The 21391-nt window shown below is 44.0% G+C and overlaps 1 protein-coding gene across 1 annotated transcript in view; it reads left to right on the forward strand.

The window, feature by feature from the left end:
• MSN (moesin) overlaps positions 1-21391 on the forward strand; it is a 66804-nt gene that overhangs the window by 25112 nt on the left and 20301 nt on the right. The window contains exon 2 of the mRNA XM_012738786.2: positions 19762-19845. Within this exon, the coding sequence (XP_012594240.1) occupies positions 19762-19845 (84 nt within the window). The remainder of the gene's footprint in view (positions 1-19761; positions 19846-21391) is intronic.

Below are 21391 nucleotides of genomic sequence, written 5' to 3' on the forward strand. Positions count from 1 at the left end.
TGCATACTCATTTCTTACATGTTCATTACTCCTTTATAGTCACCTCTTTCCTGAGCCAGACTCATTTGAATCCTTTGAATCCTAGTTTATGATTGGGATGCTTGTAGCAAATCATAAATCCCTTCCTTGTTGGTTACTAACTAACCAAACCACTCTGTGTCCTTCTGTGTACACTTGGGGTTTTAGCCACCTCTGGTTAAAAATAAAATTGTATCCTTGGAGTGGAAAGAACCTGTGAGATGATGCTTTCCTCCAGCTCACTGTTCCTTTGTAAGACTTTGCTTTTCATCTCAGATGGCACCAAATCTAGTAAGTAGGCAGCTGCTGTTGATAGTACTTAAAGAGATTTGAAAACACAAACACAAAAGTCCAAATCTGTATTCAACAGGAGATTCCAGAGCTGGGACTAGCTCTTCCTGTTCCTTCCCCTACACTTCATTGCTGGCTTTTTTGAGTCTCCTAAATTAAAACTTGCTTTTTGAGAAGGTGCCTCCTTTGTGTTATTGTGGGTCCACACCTGGATACAGGGAATCCTGGGTACTTTTGGAGCAGGACACTGAGACTGGAGTAATGGGAGTGATGCTACAGTATAGCTCTTGTGATAGACCAACCCAGCCAAGGAGGCATTCTCAGCTCCATCTGTAGCCCTTACACCCTTTGCACTATGTTGGCTATTGTATGTTTATGTGGGCGTATGCCTGTTTGGATACCCCTACCCGTTCATGCCAGTTCTTTGGGAATCCTGGAGAGGAGGGAATATGGTGCCAATGCTAAGTCACTCTCCTGGAAAGGTCAAGATTCTAAGAGGAGTTGCCCCAGGTCTTCTCTGAAATGCCTTCTTTTTTTCCTGCTGCTGTGCCTGCCTTCCTCAAACATATGTAAGATTGTTGATGCCCACCAAGCTCTAAGCCTGGGAGACTCAACCACTGAGCTTCCTGATCAGGGGTAGCACTCAGGGCCCAAAGGGGTGAGCAACACTCACCAGGGCTGATCGTCTTCTCCCTTTCCCCAGTGTCCTCTACTCCTAGTAGCATAATCAGTGTGTGAGGAACGTGCAAAGACTCTTCTGCTCTGTTAAGGACTGAAACATATTTGTGGGTAGTCAGTGAGTAAGATTGGTTTAAATGGTTTTTAGGTGACAATTAATGGTGAACATCCCAAGTGGAGTTGCCTCAGGTCTTCCTGTGAGTTTTTTGGGACCAGGGTCTGGTCAGTGTTGCTCAAGATTCAAGAGCAGGGAGAGGTAGCCATAAGATAAAGGTTGTAGGCTAATATTAGAATTATTTTCAGCCATTATGTATAGCTGCATTAACTTGGATAAGGCACTTAACTTCTCTAAACCTTGGTTTCCCTGTTTTTAAAACGGATACCCACTTCACTGGGATTTATGAGAGTTAAAACAGCTCAAGAGTGTGAGAGTATATTTATTGGGGTACTTGCAATATTGAAGGTGCTTGATAAATCTCCTGTTTCCCTAAATATTTTTCATCATATTTTGAAATTTTAAAATATTTGAGATCAAACAATTTTAGGACTCAAGTTCTGCCTTTAATTTGTAAGTGTGCCCCCTGGGCTGTGCTCTATCTGTATTTTTTTTTTTTTTTTTGAGACAGAGTCTCACTTTTGTTGTCCAGGCTAGAGTGAGTGCCGTGGCGTCAGCCTAGCTCACAGCAACCTCAAACTCCTGGGCTCAAGCGATCCTTCTGCCTCAGCCTCCCGAGTAGCTGGGACTACAGGCATGTGCCACCATGCCCGGCTAATTTTTTTTTTTATATATATATCAGTTGGCCAATTAATTTCTTTCTGTTTATAGTAGAGACGGGGTCTCGCTCTTGCTCAGGCTGGTTTTGAACTCCTGACCTTGAGCAATCCGCCCGCCTCGGCCTCCCAAGAGCTAGGATTACAGGCGTGAGCCACAGCGCCCGGCCTGTATTTTTTTTTTTTAATAGATGAGGAAACTGATACTTGAAACACTGCCTTCTGCTGCAGTTCATTGTCAGGGAACAGTCTGAGAATCTGGGTGGGTGTTTCTTTTGCTTTATAAAGAGGAACCCCAGCTGTGGGGAACCTTGAAAGTCCCAGGATGAGGTAGTAGGGGAAAAGGAGAGGAGGTATATGAGACCCAGGGTAGAAAGGATGGTTATGGGGTGGGGAGAATGGAGGATGTGCAGAGGAGAAAATGATTAGAGGAACCCTTACTCAAGAGGGCAAAGCAGTTTGTGAAATCAGTGGGGCCCCTCCCTTTTGCAGAAACCAGGAGGCCTTGGCTGGGGCCCACCCAGGCCTTTGCTATGCTGATAGCTTTCACTTCTTCTTTGTGTGTGTATGTATGGAGTGTGTGTGAATTGTGGGTACAGGGGGATTTTAGTCTGGTTGCCCTTCCAGGTCTATCTGTAGGTGGACAGGTTTTTCCACGTGGGATTGAAAGTGTGTTATAGGTGGGCTCCCTCTAGTCTGAAGACTGATTCCCCTGAGGTCTAGGGGAGCTAGAGTGGGGAATGCTCATTAAGCTAAGCTAGTATCTCACTGGGGCCATGCAAACAGAGTCAGCTTCCTACCTGAATCTTGAACATTAGGCCCCCTTGTCTAGCTTTGTCTTTAGGGATTTCTGTCTCTGCCTATGGCACACCTCTCCCTTAAATCTGTTGAGCTGATGCCTAATATCAAGGGGGTGGGAAGGTCTCTCATTGATTCTCTTTTGAGAGATTCTGGGAAGAGGGTCACAGAGCTGAGAAAGGAAGGTCTTTAAACTCATGGCTTTGGGAGGGTTTTCACTTGTCATATGTTTCTCTGTGGTATACATAGTGTTTCTTACTTCTGTGTCTTGTACATGCTGTCTCTACCCAGAACTCCATGACCTCTCCTTTTCCCTTTTTTCCTGTGAAATTCTTATTTACCCTTTGGAAAAGGTCAGCTCTTTCTCAAGACACCTGCCTTTTCACCTCCCCTTATCTCCCCACCTTACCCATTATGTCCAGGATGCCCTTTCTTTGTATTTCCACAATCCCCTCTGATTATGTCTATCACTTAACTTGCTGCATAGAATGGTAATTCTCCATTCAGTTGTCTGCATATTGTCTCCATCTGACAAAAAAATATTAATACTCTCACATGCTCTCTTTCACTCTCTTACAAACACAGCAAACAGACATTAGAATTATTGCAAAGTCTGATCCATAATGGGCATCTGAAAACTTGGGGGTATTGAAACCAATATGACTAGTATGTGTGTATATATGTCTGTGTCAGGGTTGTAGGTCCTTTCTGAAACATTGAGGTAGGTCAGAGGTAGCCTTATTTGCTTTTCCAGGTCTTACTAGATTGTAGGTAGATTTTTAGGGTTTGCTTTAGATTATGGAACAAGGTATGTTGCCTGGGCCATTAGGGAGGCTGCTGAGTAATTTCTATAGAGAGATTCTGGTTGGCATCTTTATTGTTGCTATGTGAAGAAACTAGACCAAAGTTGGAATTGGGGGAGGGTACTTATTCTCCCCAAAGAATTGATATGTGTATGTGTGAGTGGGGCTGAGTGGGTTCATGCATGCTCACCTCAGCATTAGAGGGTGTGAAGATTATATGTTTATGGTGGTAGGGGTGCTAAAAAACCCTGGTATTGTTGCTGGATAGGTTAAACAGTTTCTACTGGTCTTAGTAAATTGGTAGCTGAGCTTGTGGTTTAGAGGGCAAGATGTGGTTTATTGACTCATAAAAAAACAAAGTAAGCTTTTAGAAAAGTTATCTCAAGTTGTGTAGGGACCAAAAGTAGTAAGCTGGATGCCATGTGTTCTCTTATCAATCCTTCCCCTGCCCCCAACGAGGACTTTTCAAAAACAATCATAGATCTACAGAGCCCGAGAGCATTATTTGGGCTCTCTATACCTCTGCTTCCAGGAAGGTGGCCATAACAAAAATGAAGGCTGTGAGATAGTGACTATAAACATAGACACCTGGGTTCAAGATCTAGCTCTACCAGTAACAAGCCATGAGCTTTCAAATCTCCCCACTTGTGACATTAGCCATATGCACATCCAGTGGAGGTAGGTATTTTCAAGAGTTGGTATTTTCTTTTCTTTTTTTTTTTTTCTTTTGAGACAGAGTCTCGCTTGTTGCCCAGGCTAGAGTGAGTGCCGTGGCGTCAGCCTAGCTCACAGCAACCTCAATCTCCTGGGCTCAAGCGATCCTCTTGCCTCAGCCTCCCGAGTAGCGGGGACAACAGGCATGCACCACCATGCCCGGCTAATTTTTTTTCTCTCTATATATATTAGTTGGCCAATTAATTTCTTTCTATTTATAGTAGAGATGGGGTCTCGCTCTTGCTCAGGCTGGTCTCAAACTCCTGACCTTGAGCAATCCATCTACCTCGGCCTCCCAGAATGCTAGGATTACAGGCGTGAGCCACCTCACTCGGCAAGAATCGGTATTTTCTTAAGGCAATGTGATAAACCTTGTTCCTTGTTGGGGGCAAGAGCTGGATTAGGCTGTAGGATTTGGTGTTGGGAAGCAACAAGCTGCGTGGGACTGGGGATATCCTGCTTAGGAGTGGCTGGCCAAAGTCCCCCATGAAAGCCCCGCCACGCTGAAGGTCTGCACTTAGTGAGGCAGTGCTGTGGAGTGACATCTGTTTTCCAACTTCTCATCCTGAAAGAGTAAGGAGGCCCTCCCTGAATATTCAAATGGAATGTTCAGATATATTGTTTGCTATATTTACAGGCTGAGAAAGGAAGACAAGGGGGAGCCAGGGAGTCTTCTGGTTAAAGAGGAGTGAAGGGAGATTCTACAATGAGTGGGTTCAGGCTGTGGTACCCCCTCACTTCCCCTTCCTCTTTGAAGTTTGTTAGGAGAGCTATTCCTATGGGTCTGAAATCATTTTATTTTCTGAAGTGGTCAAAGCCACTGTAGGCCTAATTAAATCATGCTGCTTAGCAGAAATGCTGATGCTGGCATCTAAAACCCATGTGTAGTGAGACTGAGTGACATTTGGAAGCCTTTATAAAATATAATTTTATTTTATTTTTACATCTTCTGTTTCATTAACCAAGGAAGACCATTGGCATGTAGTCTTCTAGTCTCCAACTGTAGGGGAAGCTGCCAATTTGTGTTTTTCCAGAAAATTCATGTTCTCAGAGTGCTTTGGACGATTATCATCTATCTCTGGGCATGAATCCTCTATATGTGGAAGGTGCTCCTAGTGTTGTTGTTAGCTAGTCACCTTTCCTGTCCCTGTCTGTGAAACTGGGGGATTTACTGCAGATTATTCAGCCTGGTCAGGCAGAGAACTCCAGCTCCCTCCCCAGTCAACCAAAGCCACCTCTAGGGAGAGGAAGTGTGGTAATGACATTATCTTTCCCCAGGCAGCCACGTGTTCTCTGAGAACAGGATGTGGGGAGGGCTGGGCCCCAGTCACAGGGTATGGGGGTGGGCACGGGAAAATGGGTTGGCCATGTGGCCGAGAGGATTGGTGCCTGCCTCCTTGGCTTTGAGAGGCATGAAGAACCTCTGTATTCTTGAGTGTTCACTCATGTGTTCACCTCACTGCTACCCATGGCACATCTGTATTCTTGTCCTAAGAAAGACTGTACCTTTCTTAGGTATGCTTGTGTGTGAGAAGGACAGCTTTTTGGCTTGCAGAAACTCAGTGGGGTGGAGTAGGCCAACATAGGGCCCTCACTGTACCAGCCCATGTCTTGTGACTCCTTGTGACGGCCTGTAGCTATGGGCCATTTTGGCAAGGTTTCATTGGGGAGCTAGGCCCCAGTAGAGAATGGGACTGCTTTACTGCTGTTTTCCAGGGCCTTAGTTATTCGCCTCCCTCCAAAATGACTCCTTAGCACGTTGAGTTGATTTGCATGTTCAGCTTCCTTTCAGGCCCCATTCTCCTCTTTTCCCTGCCCCCACTGCTTCTGTTGGGGACCTTTGGAGATGTGCTGCCTGGGGTGGGGAAAAGAGGATGTAGCTAGCTTCCTGTGCAAGGGAGGGTGGGGCGCCTGCCTTCCTGCCTGTCTGCCCAGCTGCCATTCACTCAGTGCTTGAGGAACTGCCTGAAGAGTTCAGTTCCGAGTCACCAAAGTCTAAGAGGCTCTCTGGAGCAGAGGCATGGAGCTTTGCTCATGATGATCTCTCTTCATAATTCTCTACCTTGGGGATAGCTAGGCATTCTTTTCCTGAAATCACAATGCTGAAAGGGACTTGAGAGGCCAACTAATCCAACCACCTCACAGATGGGGAAACGGAAGCCAAGGTAGTCCTAAAAGTCCTATAAGGAATCAGTGGCAGAGCTAAGATGAGTAGAATTCTAGAAGGTCACACCTGGAGCTCTCTCCTTCCCCCTATACTGCTAGTCCAGAGGGTTGCAAACTATTTGGCTGCCTGGTGAGCTCCTTTGATCATAACAGCTCTACTTTTATGTCCTTCTTTTTTTGTGTGTGAGACAGGATCTCCCTCCGGTCACCCAGGCTGGAGTGTGGTAGCATGATCACAGCCCACTGCAGCCTCAAACTCCTGGGCTCAAAAGATCTTCCTGCCTCAGCCTCTCAAGTAGCTGGGATTACAGGTGCATGCCACCATGCCCAGCTATTTTTTTATTTGTTTGTAGAGACAGGATCTTACTGTGTTGCCCAGGCTGGTCTCAAACTCCTGGGCCCAAGTGATCCTCCTGGCTCCGCCTTCCAAAGTGCTGAGATTACACCTGTGAGCCACCACATGCAGCCTTCCTTCATATCTTGAAGTTTTCTGTGATTTTCTTTTTGGGAAAGTGAGGAGGCAGGAAGCTGCTAAAATAGTAACAAAATTGAAAACCACTGAGCAATACCTACCTATTATAGTTGGGAACACTCAGACCTAGAAGGGGAAGGGAGTGGCCCAAGTTTACTGGGACCAGACCCAATTTCTGGACCACTGTTCTTGGCCAGTTGCTTCCAGCTAATGATGTAGCTCCCTTTACCACAAGAAGGAAGGCCCCTATCCTGTACTGCCTTGCTCTTCTCCCATCTCAAGGAGAACCCCTTTTGTAGTACCCTACAACAGAGCTAGGAGGCAGAGGTCACTCAATTTCTTGGGTGAAATAAATGACAATAGGCAAGCCTTTGGAAGGATCTTCTTGTAACCTTAAATAAGAGAAACGTGGAAGGGCTAAGAATAGTGTACTAGTAGTTGAGGAGACTGGGGTTCTAGTTCTGTCTCCTTCAACTTGAGCATGTTGTCTTTTATGTCACTGAGCCTCCTTTTCTCCCTTCTATAAAATAGCACTTGTCTCTGCCCTGCCTTTCATGCAAGATTGAATTCAGTGAGAGAAAGCATGTGTCTTTTAAACTGTAGAGCACTGTGCATATGGGGCTAGGATGATTATTGTATACAGGTGAGCCAGAGGCCCTGGAAGAATCTGGATTGGATATGGGGTTGCAGGAGAAAGGAACTAAAATTTATCAAACATTACTACATGCTAGGTACCAATCCAGGTGCTTTTCTATTAGTAAAGGAGATAATGTCATCCTTATAACAATTCTGTGAGGTAGTGTTCTAATATTACTTCCATTTTACTTATAGGGAAACTGAGGCTTCAAGAGGTCTAGGGACTTGTAATGCCCCAGGGACTGTCTTAAGAGCCCAGGCTGTCTGTCAGGTATTTGTGAAGAGACCCTTAAGAATGTACTGTGGTTTATAATAGGGTATTGGGGAGGGGGGAGGGGAGAGGGGGGCGGGTATATACATACATAATGAGTGACATGTCCACCATCTGGGGGATGGTCATGCTGGAAAATCAGACTTGTGGGGGGAGGGGAGAAAGGGCATTTATTGAAACCTTAAAATCTGTACCCCTATAATATGCCGAAATAAATAAATAAATGAAGCCTTAACCTTAACACTTGTACCCCCATAATATGCTAAAATAAAAAAATTAAAAAATAAATAAATAAATAAAAATGAAGCCTTAAAAAAAAATTGGCTCAGAATAAACCTCCTTAAATTATTTAAAAAAAAAAAAAGAATATACTGTGGTTTCAACTGACCAGCCCACTCCATGCCTTACTCCAGCCTCCTTCCTTTGGTGGGGATGGCACTGTGTCTTGTTGCCTTAATGTCTCAATCCTGAGCCCTTTATCCTCAGCTTTCCTTGGTGGTGCACCAGGCACAATTAGGTGCCCTTGTTTTGGCCTTTAGCTGATGGGGGAGCCCTATGAGTCAGCCACTTTTGGCTGACAATAAGGCCCTCCTACTACCCAGGGGTGCTGGTGGTAGGAGAGCCAGAGTTTTGTAGGTAGCCAGACCTAGTTCTTGGTCAAGGTCATGCAGACAGAAGATGGCATTTGCTTCTTTTCTTTGAGAGTCAGTTTCCTCATTAGTAAAATGGGTTTAAGGATGTTTATCTTGCATGTTTCTCATGTCCAGGGATGTGCTGGTAAATGTTTAACAACCAATGGTTTGACAAAGCCATGATTTGTACTGTTTGTCAACTCCCATGCTGTAAATACGCCATGGCTGATTTGAAGCTACTGACACAAAGTCCTTGATGGAGCAGTTGGGAAGAGATGTGCATGATTAGCTCTAGTGCGAGCTGGTTCCAGTGCACCATTGCTAGTCATACCTATCCTAGACTCCTGCCCTCATCCTTCCAACCTCCTTATACCTGCACGCAAATGCAGCATCCTTTCCTCACGTCTCTTTTGTTCTCCAAGTTTCAGAACATCCAGGAAAGGGAGAGCATCATTTAAGGTCTGCTCCTTGCCTAAAAGTTCTCCCAGGAAAGAGTAAATGTAAAGTGTTTAAGAGGCAGAGAACTCAAGAGAGCTTTGGGGCCCTAATTAGAGCATTTTGATCAACGTGTTGTTTTGGCTCCTGAGGTATCTGCACTGGCTGTTTCCTCCCACTGACTGATTCTTAAAAGGAAGGGAGGATGGTTGAAGACTCTGGACAATGGCCTAAGGGCTTGACACACCTAGCTATCTGATTGGAATTCCAAAGTTTCCACTCTTTCTCCTGCTTGCTGAGCCTACTTTGCTGGATCCTAACTTCAAGGTCTCTGTCTTGGGGATCTCTGGGCTAGAAAGCATTTTGGAGGACCATACCTTTGGTCCTATGATCTTACCTCAGCAACATCTGTGCAAGATGATGCTTATTTCAACTTTTCAGATGCGAAGAATTCACCTGGGGCACTTACTAAAATACTAATTCCCAAACCCCTCCTCTGGAGAGTCTGTTTCAATAAGCTTGGAGTGGCATCCAGGAATCTGAGTTTTTTGACTAGTGCCATAGGTGATCGTTTTGATCAGTGAAGTTTGGGAGACACCTCATTAAGCACTGCACAGCACTCCTTCCAAGGTGGCATCATTATGCCCATGTCACAAGTAGGGAGATTTGAGAGCTCATGGCTTGTTACTGGTAGAGCTAGATCTTGAACCCAGGTTTTCAGAATATAAAGCTATGTTTTTCCTCCTACAGACATTACTTTAGTGCACAGTAGTGCATGTGGTGGTGGGTAGTGATGATTCTAGATTGGGAGAAGCCAGAATAATCCCTGCCCTAGCTTACAAATAGGGAGGCCAGGGTGCTGAGTGATCTGGGGGCAGTAGCAAGACTGAATGCATCTTTGATCTTTTGTGGAGGTGGGCTCTGTTCAACCCTGGAGAGCTATTTACCAGGCCCAGTGGCTCAAATGTCTCTGCAGTTACTCTTTTCTTGCTGTGTTTCCCTTCTGTTAGACAATTTGTAGTTATATTAACACCAGGCCATGAAAGACTGATTGGTTTGGGGAGCTATAATCTATGCCAGGGGCTTCCAGATCTGGCTGGGCCTTGAAATTATCTGAGACTCTTAACTTCTTATGCTAGACACTACTTCTGGCCTAATAAATCAGAATTTCTGGATAAGACCAGGGAATCTGTATTTAAAAAAAAAAAAAACTTATCCCAGGTGATTCTAATGAGCTAGCTTAGAGACCCAGCTTGTGATCTTCTGGATACCATCTGAATGAGTTTGGAGGTCCTGGTGGGTTGTGTTGAGGAGCGGAAACTTGTGTATGTTGGTGGTGCATAACTGGAGAAAATGGCAAGGGAGAGTCCAGAATGAGGAAGGAAGATCAGGCAGCCTTTGAAAAGAATAAGGTAGCATAGGTATGCCTGTTGTGTTCTGCCTCCCCATAGGGTTCTGCTTCTTGGAGGAAATCCCCATTTCTCCTAAGAGAGAAAGCATTTAAAATAATGCAGGAGGCTGGGTGTGGTGGCTCATGCCTGTAATCCTAGCACTCTGGGAGGCCGAGGCAGGCAGATTGCTCGAGATCAGGAGTTCGAAACCAGCCTGAGCAAGAAGCAAGACCCTGTCTCTACTATAAATAGAAAGAAATTAATTGACCAACTAACATATATAGAAAAAATTATCTGGGCATGGTGGTGCATGCCTGTAGTCCCAGCTGCTCGGGAGGCTGAGGCAAGAAGATTGCTTGAGCCCAGGAGTTGGAGGTTGCTGTGAGCTAGGCTGACACCATGGCACTCACTCTAGCCTGGGCAACAAAGCAAGAATTTGTCTCAAAATAATAATAATAATAATAATAATAATAATAATGCAAGAGTATGTGTGTTTCCAATTCTTGTGCATAGCTTCATATTATCTAGCTAACTGGAAATCTAATCACACTTTTAGAGTTTGCCTCCAAGGTGAAAGAGTCCTTTATGCTAGAAGGGCTCTTTGAAGGTCTTCCTGGGCAGCCCATATTCCTCTGTAGTCAGACAGGTTTTTATTTTGAATCTTTCCTGACAGGTAGGATATCTGTAATAATATCGCTAAAAGGGGAGAGATTGGTAATCATCATATTCTACTTAATGGTGTGTCAGGTTCTATCATGTATTTATTATTTTAACTTAAATCTACCAGTAACCTTGTAGTGAGGTTGATATTATGAGACCCATTGATTAGGAGACTGAGTTTTAGAAGGAGGAGGGCCAAAGAGGCTCCAAAGCCTCTTTCTACTATTCCACACTTTGCCCCACAAAGAGCTGAGACCATTATATCTAGGGCAAGGGCTCCAATTTTGTGAGTTCCCCAGATACCAGGTTTAGCTGTCAACTCATCAGCAAGATAGGTAGAAAGTCTACCTTAGCCTAGCCCTGGGGTTACAGGGTGGGGCAGAATTCCCATGGAACCCAAGCTAGGGCTGGGATGAGTTCCAATGTACTTCAGAGATGTGATGGGGTGTGTTCCTCAGCAGAGGTAGTGGAGCCCTCTTCTGGTGCTCTGTGCAGAGCTGACATCTTCAGGTAGCCAAAAATGGTTTGTTTCTAGTCTACAAATACTTCCTGTGAAACTTGCTGGCAGGAAGCTGGGTCAAGCAGGAAACTGATGTGAGAGGGTGAAGCCCAGCTGGGTGTGGCCCCAGAGAGGGGCTTTGCCCATTTGCACACTTACTTTATTAATGATGGGCCTGCTCGCCTTTTATTTCAGCAGCTTTGAAATTTTATGGGAATTGAAGAACTCTGTTGTCCTTGACTGCCTGGATACAAACCCATTCCTCAAATTTCCTGCCTCTTTCTCTGCTCTGTGCCCTCCTCAATCCGCAGCTTGAGTCTTGCCTGCTCCTGTTACTGGGGTTCTTCCCAACCAGTTGCTTTCCAAATTTTTGCAAAGGAAGCTGGAAACAGGGCTCTCTGAATTTCCTTCTATGTTGTTGTAAAAGATTTAGTCTTCCTAGAATGGGTGGTAGTGAATGTCCCAGAGGCTGAAAGTCAGGCCTAATGTCTACGAAAAGCTAGTTTTGCACAGAAGAAAGTTGGTCCAGCCTCCTCTATATTGTCTCTCCAGATCAACACTAGTGTGTGTGAAGTGTCTACTGTTTTTTAAGTGTCAGGGTGACACTATGGCTTGTTAAATAGACTAGTGGATCAAGAGCCAGGTTTTTAATCCCTACTCCCACACTGCCTAGCAGCTGTGTGGCCCTGAGCAAGTGCCTCCCCTTATCTGGAAGGCACTACACGTATATTGTGGGGATGTGAACATTTGAATCAAATGATCTCTGAGGTTCCTTTCAGGTCTGACAGTTTGGGATTCTGGACTGTTTATTATCTTAGAGAACAGGGATGAGAAATTCAGATGGGAGAAAGGCAGATAAGATTCTAGGATGAATGGGTTGAAATCATGAGGAAGTGTAAAGAGGAGGGATGGTCATGCTGAGGAGCTGGTTGGACAGCACATGTGCTTAGGAAGGAGAGATGTGCTGGAGTGGGGGAGTGTTTGTTTTTGGGGTATGGCTTGATTTTGAAAGGAAGACTTGGAGTTAGGTGTATTCACTTAGGAGCTGGTTTTCTTCCTAACTTTCACATGTGGAGAGAAAAAGAGGGGGGCATGCAACCTAGGCCTGAGGTTGAACAAAAGGCCATACAGTTAAGGCCAGATTAATGAAGAAGCTGCAGCTTGCTAGGATGACATCCTGTTTCTGATTTTTTTTTTCCAGTTTTGGCATCTGCCCTGAGCTTTCCTCCCACTGTGACAAGGTGGATATATTCTTATTGCTTAGAGGCGTTAGTGCCCAAACATGTGGTAATTGCAGGAATAACACCCAGTCTTCCAGTTAAAATGCTTCTTGGAAAGCTTTTGGGATGGCAGGGCTAGACCAAAGCAAACAAAAGGAGACCCTTGTCTCCCATGTCCTCTGGAGCAGTTGCAGTTGTTGAAGAACTACTGATGACCAACTAAGGTGTGGGTGTGGGTGTGGGTGGGATTGGGTATGGTTCTCCTTTCTAGAAACTACTGGGAAAAGGCACAGGCATAGGAAAGGTTAACTCCAGGTATGTGTTACTGGCTGTGTTGAGGGTCTGGAAATGGGCAGGAAGAGGTCAGAGCAGATAATTGTACCAGGTACTGTTTCCAAGTCAGTAGGGAAGAGGCTGAATTGGCGGGAAGTGAGTGAGTCAGAGGAGGAGAAGGAGGAGGAGGAGGCGGTGGCGGTGGCGGAGGAGGAGGAAAAAAATGGTTCTTAGGCTAGAGAGTCAAAGCAACCCTTGTTTTTCCCCTTATGGAAAACAGCTGCTTTAGCCAGTGCTGTCATCCTAAGAGGCAAGATAGACCGGGCCCTGCCCTGCCCTGGCCCCAGTCCTGGCAGCAGGAAATGGTGGGTGATAGAGACTAAATAACGGGGAACAGTCTCTGAGCTGATGAAGATGGTTTGGATAACACTGTGGTGACTATTCTCTGGCCAGGGAAGAAACTGGAGTTCCAAGGTTACCCTGGTGGTAGGGCTCATCCTTCCTCTGTGTCCCCTCTGCCACATATACTTGCCTGCTTCGCCACACCAGTGGCCCCACTGAAAGCCCAAAGTGGATAGGCCCTCTGGGAGAATGGGGAGGTGGCAGGTGGGAGGTGATGTCATTGCACTCAGACCCAACTGGGCTGACTTACAAGCTCTGTTCCCACAAGGGGACCCTACCAAGCAGTGCTTCCCAGATGTGCGCAGGTTCCCTATGCCAGAGTGTTTGGGCCTTGGCCAAAATAGTTGCCAAGGCAGTGTCTGAAGACAGTAGCAAAATCAGCATGACCAGAGAGAGGTGGGTGGAGTTGTGGAAGGAGCTCCAGGAATGTCCAGAAGACCCGCCTCCACCATTTGCTGGCTGAGTAAATGTGGCCTCAGTAATGTTGAGTGAGACTGTGGGTGATGGGGCTGGCACATTGTTGACATTCACTAAGTGTTCATTTCCATCTTTCTGTCACCTTAGACTTTAATGCCTATCCCCTCTGGCTTAGAGGTTCATGCTTCAGGCAAGTTACTTGTGATTATTTGACTCCCGCTCTGCTTTTCCTTTTTTTTCTTCCAAACTTCTCTCCAGGAAAGAGACATTTTATAGTTCGGTGGCACGAGGCAGATGAGGGAAAACCATTGCCAAACTCCTTTGCTGTGGCTGAGTTACTGTTCACCTGGGTGTTCCTGGCTCTAGGCAAAGAAAGGGTCCCTTATTTGAAGCTAGCAGGCCCAAAGACCAAAATACCCCAGCTGCTTGAGCCAAGGCAGAGGTAGCATCTAGTCTGGTTATTGTCATGTCTCAGGCTAGCCAACTGGGGACATGGGAGAGATCCCAGTTTGTTGAAGGCTTTGGACACTGGACCACTGAGATGAGTTTGTTCATATTCAGTGAAGGGATTAGTGTGGGAAGTTTCTGTGTTGAATTGTTCAATAAATAACAGTAGATTTATTATTCTTGGGCGAGGGGTGGGAGGGCTAGTGTGTGTGTGTGAGAGGATGACCCTCCCCACCCCAAACACACACACACACACACACATACACACACACACACACACACACACACACACACACACACACACACACACACACTTTTTGTTTGCTTGTTTCTTAAAACCTTAATGTTCTCCGGAGATACAGTCTTTGACCTCAGGCTGTGCCTAAATCCCCCAGGGCCTGGGTTAGGCAGAGATTTATCTGTATGAACAGTTCTCTGCTGGGGACTACATCTTGAAATGCTACCTGACCCAGGTCAGCTTCTCTGTTGCTGCCAAGCTGAAGGGCTGCCTGGGAACTTCCTGCTGACTTTGGATGCTTCATTGTCAGATTCTTCCCTCCAAACTAGACCACTCTCTTATCCCCAGGGGGAGATCAGAGGACAGGCCCAAAAGGAAGGCAGTGGTGACCCCTTAAGGATTAGCATCCAGTGGGCCCTGTGTGCCTGTGGGTCCCAGATTCATCTAAGAGAACAAAGCGACCTTCTTTTATCAGGACTCCTACCCTGTCTATTACCTTCAGGCCTCAGTTGTTATTACCCTTTTATCCCTGCCCTCTGACCTTCAACACACATGTAGAAAACAGGAGAGCATAGACCCATAGCCCAGTCCTCATGTCTCACGTTTTATTCTTCTTTTTAACTTTTTAATTTTTTAGTTGAACATAATAATTATACATATTTATGAGGATTATGGCAATGTTTCAATACATACAATTTATGGTGATCAGATCAGGGTAATTAGTATATCCATTATCTCAAACATTTATCATTTCTTTGTTTTGAGAACATTCAATATCCTCTCTTCTAGCTATCTGAAAATATAGACTATATTAATGTTAACTGTAGTCAATCTCTAGTACTATAGAACACTAGAACTTATTCCTCCTATATAGCTATAATTTTGTACCCCTTAACTATGCTCTATGCTCTCCTATGCTCTCCCTATGTCCCCCTTCCCCCTGCCCTTCCCAGAGTTTAGTGACCTCTGTTATACTCTTAACTTCTATGAGATCAACTGTTTTAGCTTCCACATATGAGTGAGAACATGTGGTGTTTAACTTTCTGTTCCTGGCTTATTTCACTTAACATAGTGTCCTCCAGGCTCATCCATGTTGCTTTATTCATTTATATGTTGTTGGACATTTGGTAGTTCTGTTTGTAGTTTTTGGAGGAACCTCCATACTGTTCTCCATAGTAACAGTATTAGTTTACATTTCCACCAACAGGACTCACATTTTCTTCTGAGTTAAGTGGAGACAAGGATGGAAGGTCCTTTGTATTTGTTTTTCTCTCTAATTTTTTTAAACCTAAGATTGTCTCCACAATGAAGTTCAGGAAACCTCAGAATTCTATCCCTGGAGAAGCAGCCACAGTGGAATGGTAGAAATTTTGAGCAGGGATTCAGGAGAAACAGGTTCCAGCTGGGTTTCCACTGGACACCTTCAGATTTTAGGACCCTTATTATGGGTTGACACTGTATCTAGGAAAGAGAAAGCATGGCTAACACTAACCTCTCTGAAATGCTTATTCTTAACCAAGGATGGGCCCTTCTTTACTAATTGATTTATTTAAAAAACAATTTCTTTAACAAATATTTGAATATCTACCATGGGCCAGCACTGGATCCCACCCTTGGTCAGTACCCTGAAGATGCTAGATTAACATGACCTGTAATTGACATAATCTGTGAGAGACACTGGCTTGCTTCCTTTGAAAATTCTTTCCAATAGTTCCCTAGGAACTCCTAGGCTGTGGAAAGTTTCCCTGGAGTCCTTCTTTCCTTAGTTTCCTTCCTGGGTGCTTTCTTCTAAAAATCCCAGTTCTGATTCTGCCCCACCCTTTCCAGAACCTTTAGGCTGGCTGGCCACTGCCAAGAGGATTAAGGGTCAGCTTTCTAGCATAGCCTTCAAGGCCCTCCACCTACCTTCCCAGCCTTTCTGTCTACTCTGCACTCTAAAGGCCTCATTCACCCTGGAGCAGACCTACATACTGCTTGTAAATGGACCATCTGCATCTCTACCTCCATCTTGGCCACCACACACACTTGTTTCTCTACCTGGGACATTTGGGTACTCTTCTCCATATCCCCACAGTCTCCCTTTTCCAAAATCCAGCTTGTCTTTCGGGACAAGTGCAAATAACACTTTGAACTGTGGTTCATAACTTCTAAAAAAAGGTTTCCTCTGTTCTTCTGTTATGGCACTTTTCAGGGTCTCCCTTGTACATTATAGTTTTCCTGTTATTCAGTAAGTCACTTCAGACCAGAGATCCTTTTTTTTTTTTTTTTTTTTTTTTTTTTTTTGAGACAGTGTCTCACTCTGTTGCTCAGGCTAGAGTGCCGCAGCGTCAGCCTAGCTCACAGCAACCTCAAACTCATGGGCTCAAGCAATCCTCCTGCCTCAGCCTCCCAAGTAGCTGGGACTATAGGCATGTACCACCATGCCCGATAATTTTTTCTATACATTTTTAGTTGTCCAGCTAATTTTCTATTTTTTTTAGTAGAGATGGGGTCTCGCTCTTGCTCAGGCTGGTCTCGAATTCCTGAGCTCAAACGATCCACCCACCTTGGCCTCGGTGCTAGGATTATAGGCGTGAGCCACTGCACCCAACCACCCACCATAGCTCCTTACACATTGTGTTCCATTAATATTGGGTGAATTGAAATAAAGTTATAGGAGGTTTCTTAACCTGGAGTCCTCAGACCTTCATGGGGTCCATGGATATAATTTGAAGTGGGAAGGATTTATAAATTTAGATGGAGCAAAATTATGTGTTTGGTTTCACTAACCTCTCACTTATAATTTAGCCTCTCTTTCAAATATGAATGTAGGCCAAAAAAAAAATGCAGTAGTAATAGCAGTACCTGTGATTTTGTTACTAACTCCTAGGCTGTGGAATGTTTCCCTGGAGTCCCACCCCTTTCTTTAGTTTTCTTAACTAATAAAAGTTTATATATAAACTATATAAAATAAAGTATTTTATGTCATGATTTAATTATTATAGATTTCTCAAAATATCATCTATGCTCAATATAAATTTAAAATTATTCTAACTAAATATTCTAATAACTAATTCTAATATTTCTAATATTCTAATTCTAATGTTATAATTATTCTAATAACTAAGAAATAAGACCTAGTGCTAGTTAATTACTTAAAATGATAATAAATAACCATATATTATTAAATTTTGATAACTATTTCAATATAATTGATCTCCTTGTATCTACTTTATTTTATGCATTTACAAATATTCTAAGAAGGTCCACTAGATAGGCAAGAAGGTCCCTGGCATAGAAAGGTCAAGACATAAAATGTCTCCATCTCTGTGTGTATAAACTGGACTATATTTGTCTATCTCTTATATCCCCTTGCTTGGTACCTGTTCATTTAGCCAGCCTCTGGTGTGAGTACTCACTGAGTCTTGGGTATTAGAGAGATAATTCTAAGTAAGACATAAAATCTTGAGGTGAGAATGAAGTCTAATGTACTAAAAAGCCCACTGTACCCTTTCCACTCTTTCTTGTCTCCTTAGTCATTGATATTTTGAAGTTACCCCTGACCCAGCTCACGGGTGATTTAAGGCTGGATATAGCATGATACCTCCCCAATTTTAGCACACTGGGCCTCATTCTTCCTACTTTATGAGGACCCATTTTATAGGGCTCATTGGATTGGCAGAAAGCCTAGGGTAGCACCGAGTCAAGGTGGCTAAACTTGCCTTACTCCCACTGGGGTACTTGCTTTACTTGTTCCTGCTTTCAGGGTTTTTCCGGTCCCATTGTCAATCCTGAAATAGATTTCCTCCCTGGCTCCCTAGTGAGATTTATTTACAAAGTTGTTCCCTGGGCCTGGTCCTCATCAGAATTGTTTAGCTGGCAAAATGGCTGTCTGGCCCCGTCTTCCCTGCTCAGGAAAGTCCCAGAGGTTCAAAGACTGATAAAGCTTAATGTTTTACCTACTCCATGGGGATTTGCATCTTTGGCAATTCTGTTTCTGGTCTTTTCTCTCAATAGTATAATTAGTATGTGACCATCCTAGAAAATGTAGATTAGGTTTTTTTTTTTTTTTAGGTTAAAGAAAGGAGAAAGCACTCATAAGATCACCACCCTAAAACCAAGCCTAACACTTAGACATGATTCAAATCATCCTTGTATGTATACTTTTTACAAAGTTGAGCTCATGCACTGTATGAAAACTTGTTGTTTGCACTTTCTCACTTACTATTACTAAAATGTCTTTTGTGGGCATGAAATAGTCTTCGTAAAGATTTTACATGGCATATAACAAGCCATCTTGTGGACGGGTCGTATAGACTACCTACTTAAGCAAAATGGATAACAATTTAAAAAATTCATCTTTGATTTCTTTTAATGGAAGACTTTTGTGCTTTGTAACAGGAATTTAGCATATTGGTTTAAATTGTGAGGTTTAGATTTAGACCTAGATTTAAACCCTATTTCCTCTACTTAATAACAATGTGACTTTAGACAAGTATCTATTGCTTTATCCCCAATGTGGAGATAATACTCTCTACTTCACAGGGTGATTGCTGGTATTAAATGGAGTAGCACATATGAAATGCCCAGTGAGCAGCAAGTCTTGACACATAAAAGCTACTGCCTGTTGTTATTACTACTAGTACTACCATCACTACCAAGTTTTCAGCCAAAGGAACAAATCTCTAATATGAAATTTCAACTGTCATTGGCCTGGGTTAGGGAATCTATTTGTAAAGGTGGTAGGTACTTTTTCTAGTGCCTATGAAATCAGGTGTGTGGCTGCCTGCTACTTTGGTCTGGGCCTGTGCCTTTGTCCCTCTGTCCCTTTGTCCCTCTGTTGACTTGGCTTTGGTAACACCTCTGTGCTGCCCACACCTACCTCTGTTGGGGCCCTCTTCTCTTGTGCCTAGGGAGACCAATGAGACAAATACAAGAAGTGTTAACAATGCAAGGCTGTATATAGAACCACAGACATCAGCACTGAAATGGCCCTTGGAAATTACCTGGTTTAATTGGTTTCCCCCACCCCATTCCTGCCATTGTACAGATGAGGGAAACTAAGGCCCAGGAAAGACATAAGCGTTATCTAAGGTTGTAGATACAGTTACAGTGCTAGGCTTGGAACCCAGTGTTCTTTATCCTATTCTTAGCTTGCTTCTGCAATTATCTATCAGTGCTGTAGATAATCCAAGCTGTAGATCGGAGGTAAGAAGAGAATGCTGTGGGCTGGAGCTGGCTAAAATAGATGGGGAAGACTTCCTGAAAGAGGTATAGTTAGCACTTGCTTCCTCTTGGTTGTAAGCTGTTTTACATTCTTGTTTGCCCCTTGGTAGGTATTGCCCTGGCTGTGTTTTTTGTCTTCAGTAAAGTGGTTGGGAGCAGGGGCTGGGTTATTGCTTGTTCGGGCCAATATTCCCAGCAGTATCTAAATTTCTCAGGTTCTTAGCATCCTGGTTTTCTCCTCTGTGGTTGAACAGAGATATTTGTCCCAGGCTCTATTGAACACAGAGCCAGACAACTAACCTGTCCTCTTTAATCTCATCCTAGATCAGTGTGCGGGTGACTACCATGGATGCAGAGCTGGAGTTTGCCATCCAGCCCAACACCACTGGCAAGCAGCTGTTTGACCAGGTAATGGTGGGACTTGTTGCCCCTTAGCCTCCTCCTCTTCTCCCAATAGCTTCCACCATAATGCTAACTATCTATGCCTTCTGCCTTTTGTCAGAGAATCTCTTTCCCTACTCACTCCAAGATAGGTCAAAACAAAGGCTGACTATAGCCTTAATAAAAAAAGGGGGCAAAGTTTAACTTTGGCAACCTATATCCCATGGCCCTGATTAATCCTGTCTTTGGCGGGAGGAGGGTATGATTTTGTGCTAGATACATTACAGATGTTAGCACATGGAACCTTCCTTTCAACTCTGAAAGATGTTAAGTGATGGCTTCTCCATTTTAATGATGAGGATCAGAAGTTAAATTTAGTTGCATCCAGCTGGTATCTGGCTGGGATTTGACCCCCACATTCTTGCCACTATACCATATAGCCTCTGTCACATTTTTTTTTTTTGCTTCCTAAGTAGAAGGAAACCAACTTATTCTCCCTGAGGTAGTGAGCTCATGTACATTTCTCTCAAAGGAATGCTAGACTTAGGATGACACTGGGGGTGATGGATGCAGTGGAAGGGTACTTTACCTCCTGCAGGCATGCTATGGAGATAACTGCTTAGTCCCTTTTGGTAAAGTCAAGGGTATCCCCTCACTGTGAATCACCACTGCCAGAAAGGATGTACTGTATAATAACCAGGTGGGAACTACAGAATCTTTTAGCATTCAAATACTCCCCAGGGACCAGGGCAGTGTGCCATCTATGGCCAGATTTCTAGGAGCAAAAATGAGGCTCCCATTTTCCCACCAGCCTCTGACAGGGTGAGAGTCTGACTTATTGTCCAGGATGTTGGAGCTGCATATCACCTTGATAGTCTCCTGGCCCTCTTGCTTCCCTTTCTCCCTTGTTCTCTGGGTCCCTTTATTGTATGAGAAGTTACCTGGGGTTGAGGAGGGAAAGGAAGAAAGAAGGAGGAGGCTGTGTTCTAATGGGCTAATTCTACTCCTGTGAATATTCCTGACTAGTGAGAGGAAAGATAAATCTGGAATGGAGATGGGGGTGAGATGGGGCTGTTTTCCAATCAGGTCTCTATGTAAGAGGAAGGAAGAGATGGCTAGAAATCTGAGGACAGCTTGGACATGCCCTCTAAGTCCCTGATGTTACACAGAGTGGGGAAAATTGTTGTCTGGGGCTAATACAGATGATAGTTAACATTTTTCCAGGGCTTACTGTATGCCAGGTACTATATTTGACTATCACAAAGCCCTATGAGTGCAGGAATTAGTACTGGCCCATTTTAAACATGAGGAAACAGTCTAATATCTACCTCATAGGCTTTTTGTGAGTATATTATGTTTTATTTCTTGTCTGTTATCCATAAAAACTGGATATGGTGGCATATAAGGATGCCTAATCCAAAAAGATAAATTAGAAAGAGATGAAAAAGATAATGAGAAAATACAAATAGAGAAGAGGGTGTTATATAAAGCTTCCAGCATGTAGTAGAGATGTGATAAATAATAGTTCCTTTTCCAATACCGTGGTGCTTCTTATCTCATTAATGAGCTAAAG

The sequence above is a fragment of the Microcebus murinus genome, chromosome X, assembly GCF_040939455.1.
Source record: "Microcebus murinus isolate Inina chromosome X, M.murinus_Inina_mat1.0, whole genome shotgun sequence".
NCBI classification, from domain to species: domain Eukaryota; kingdom Metazoa; phylum Chordata; class Mammalia; order Primates; family Cheirogaleidae; genus Microcebus; species Microcebus murinus.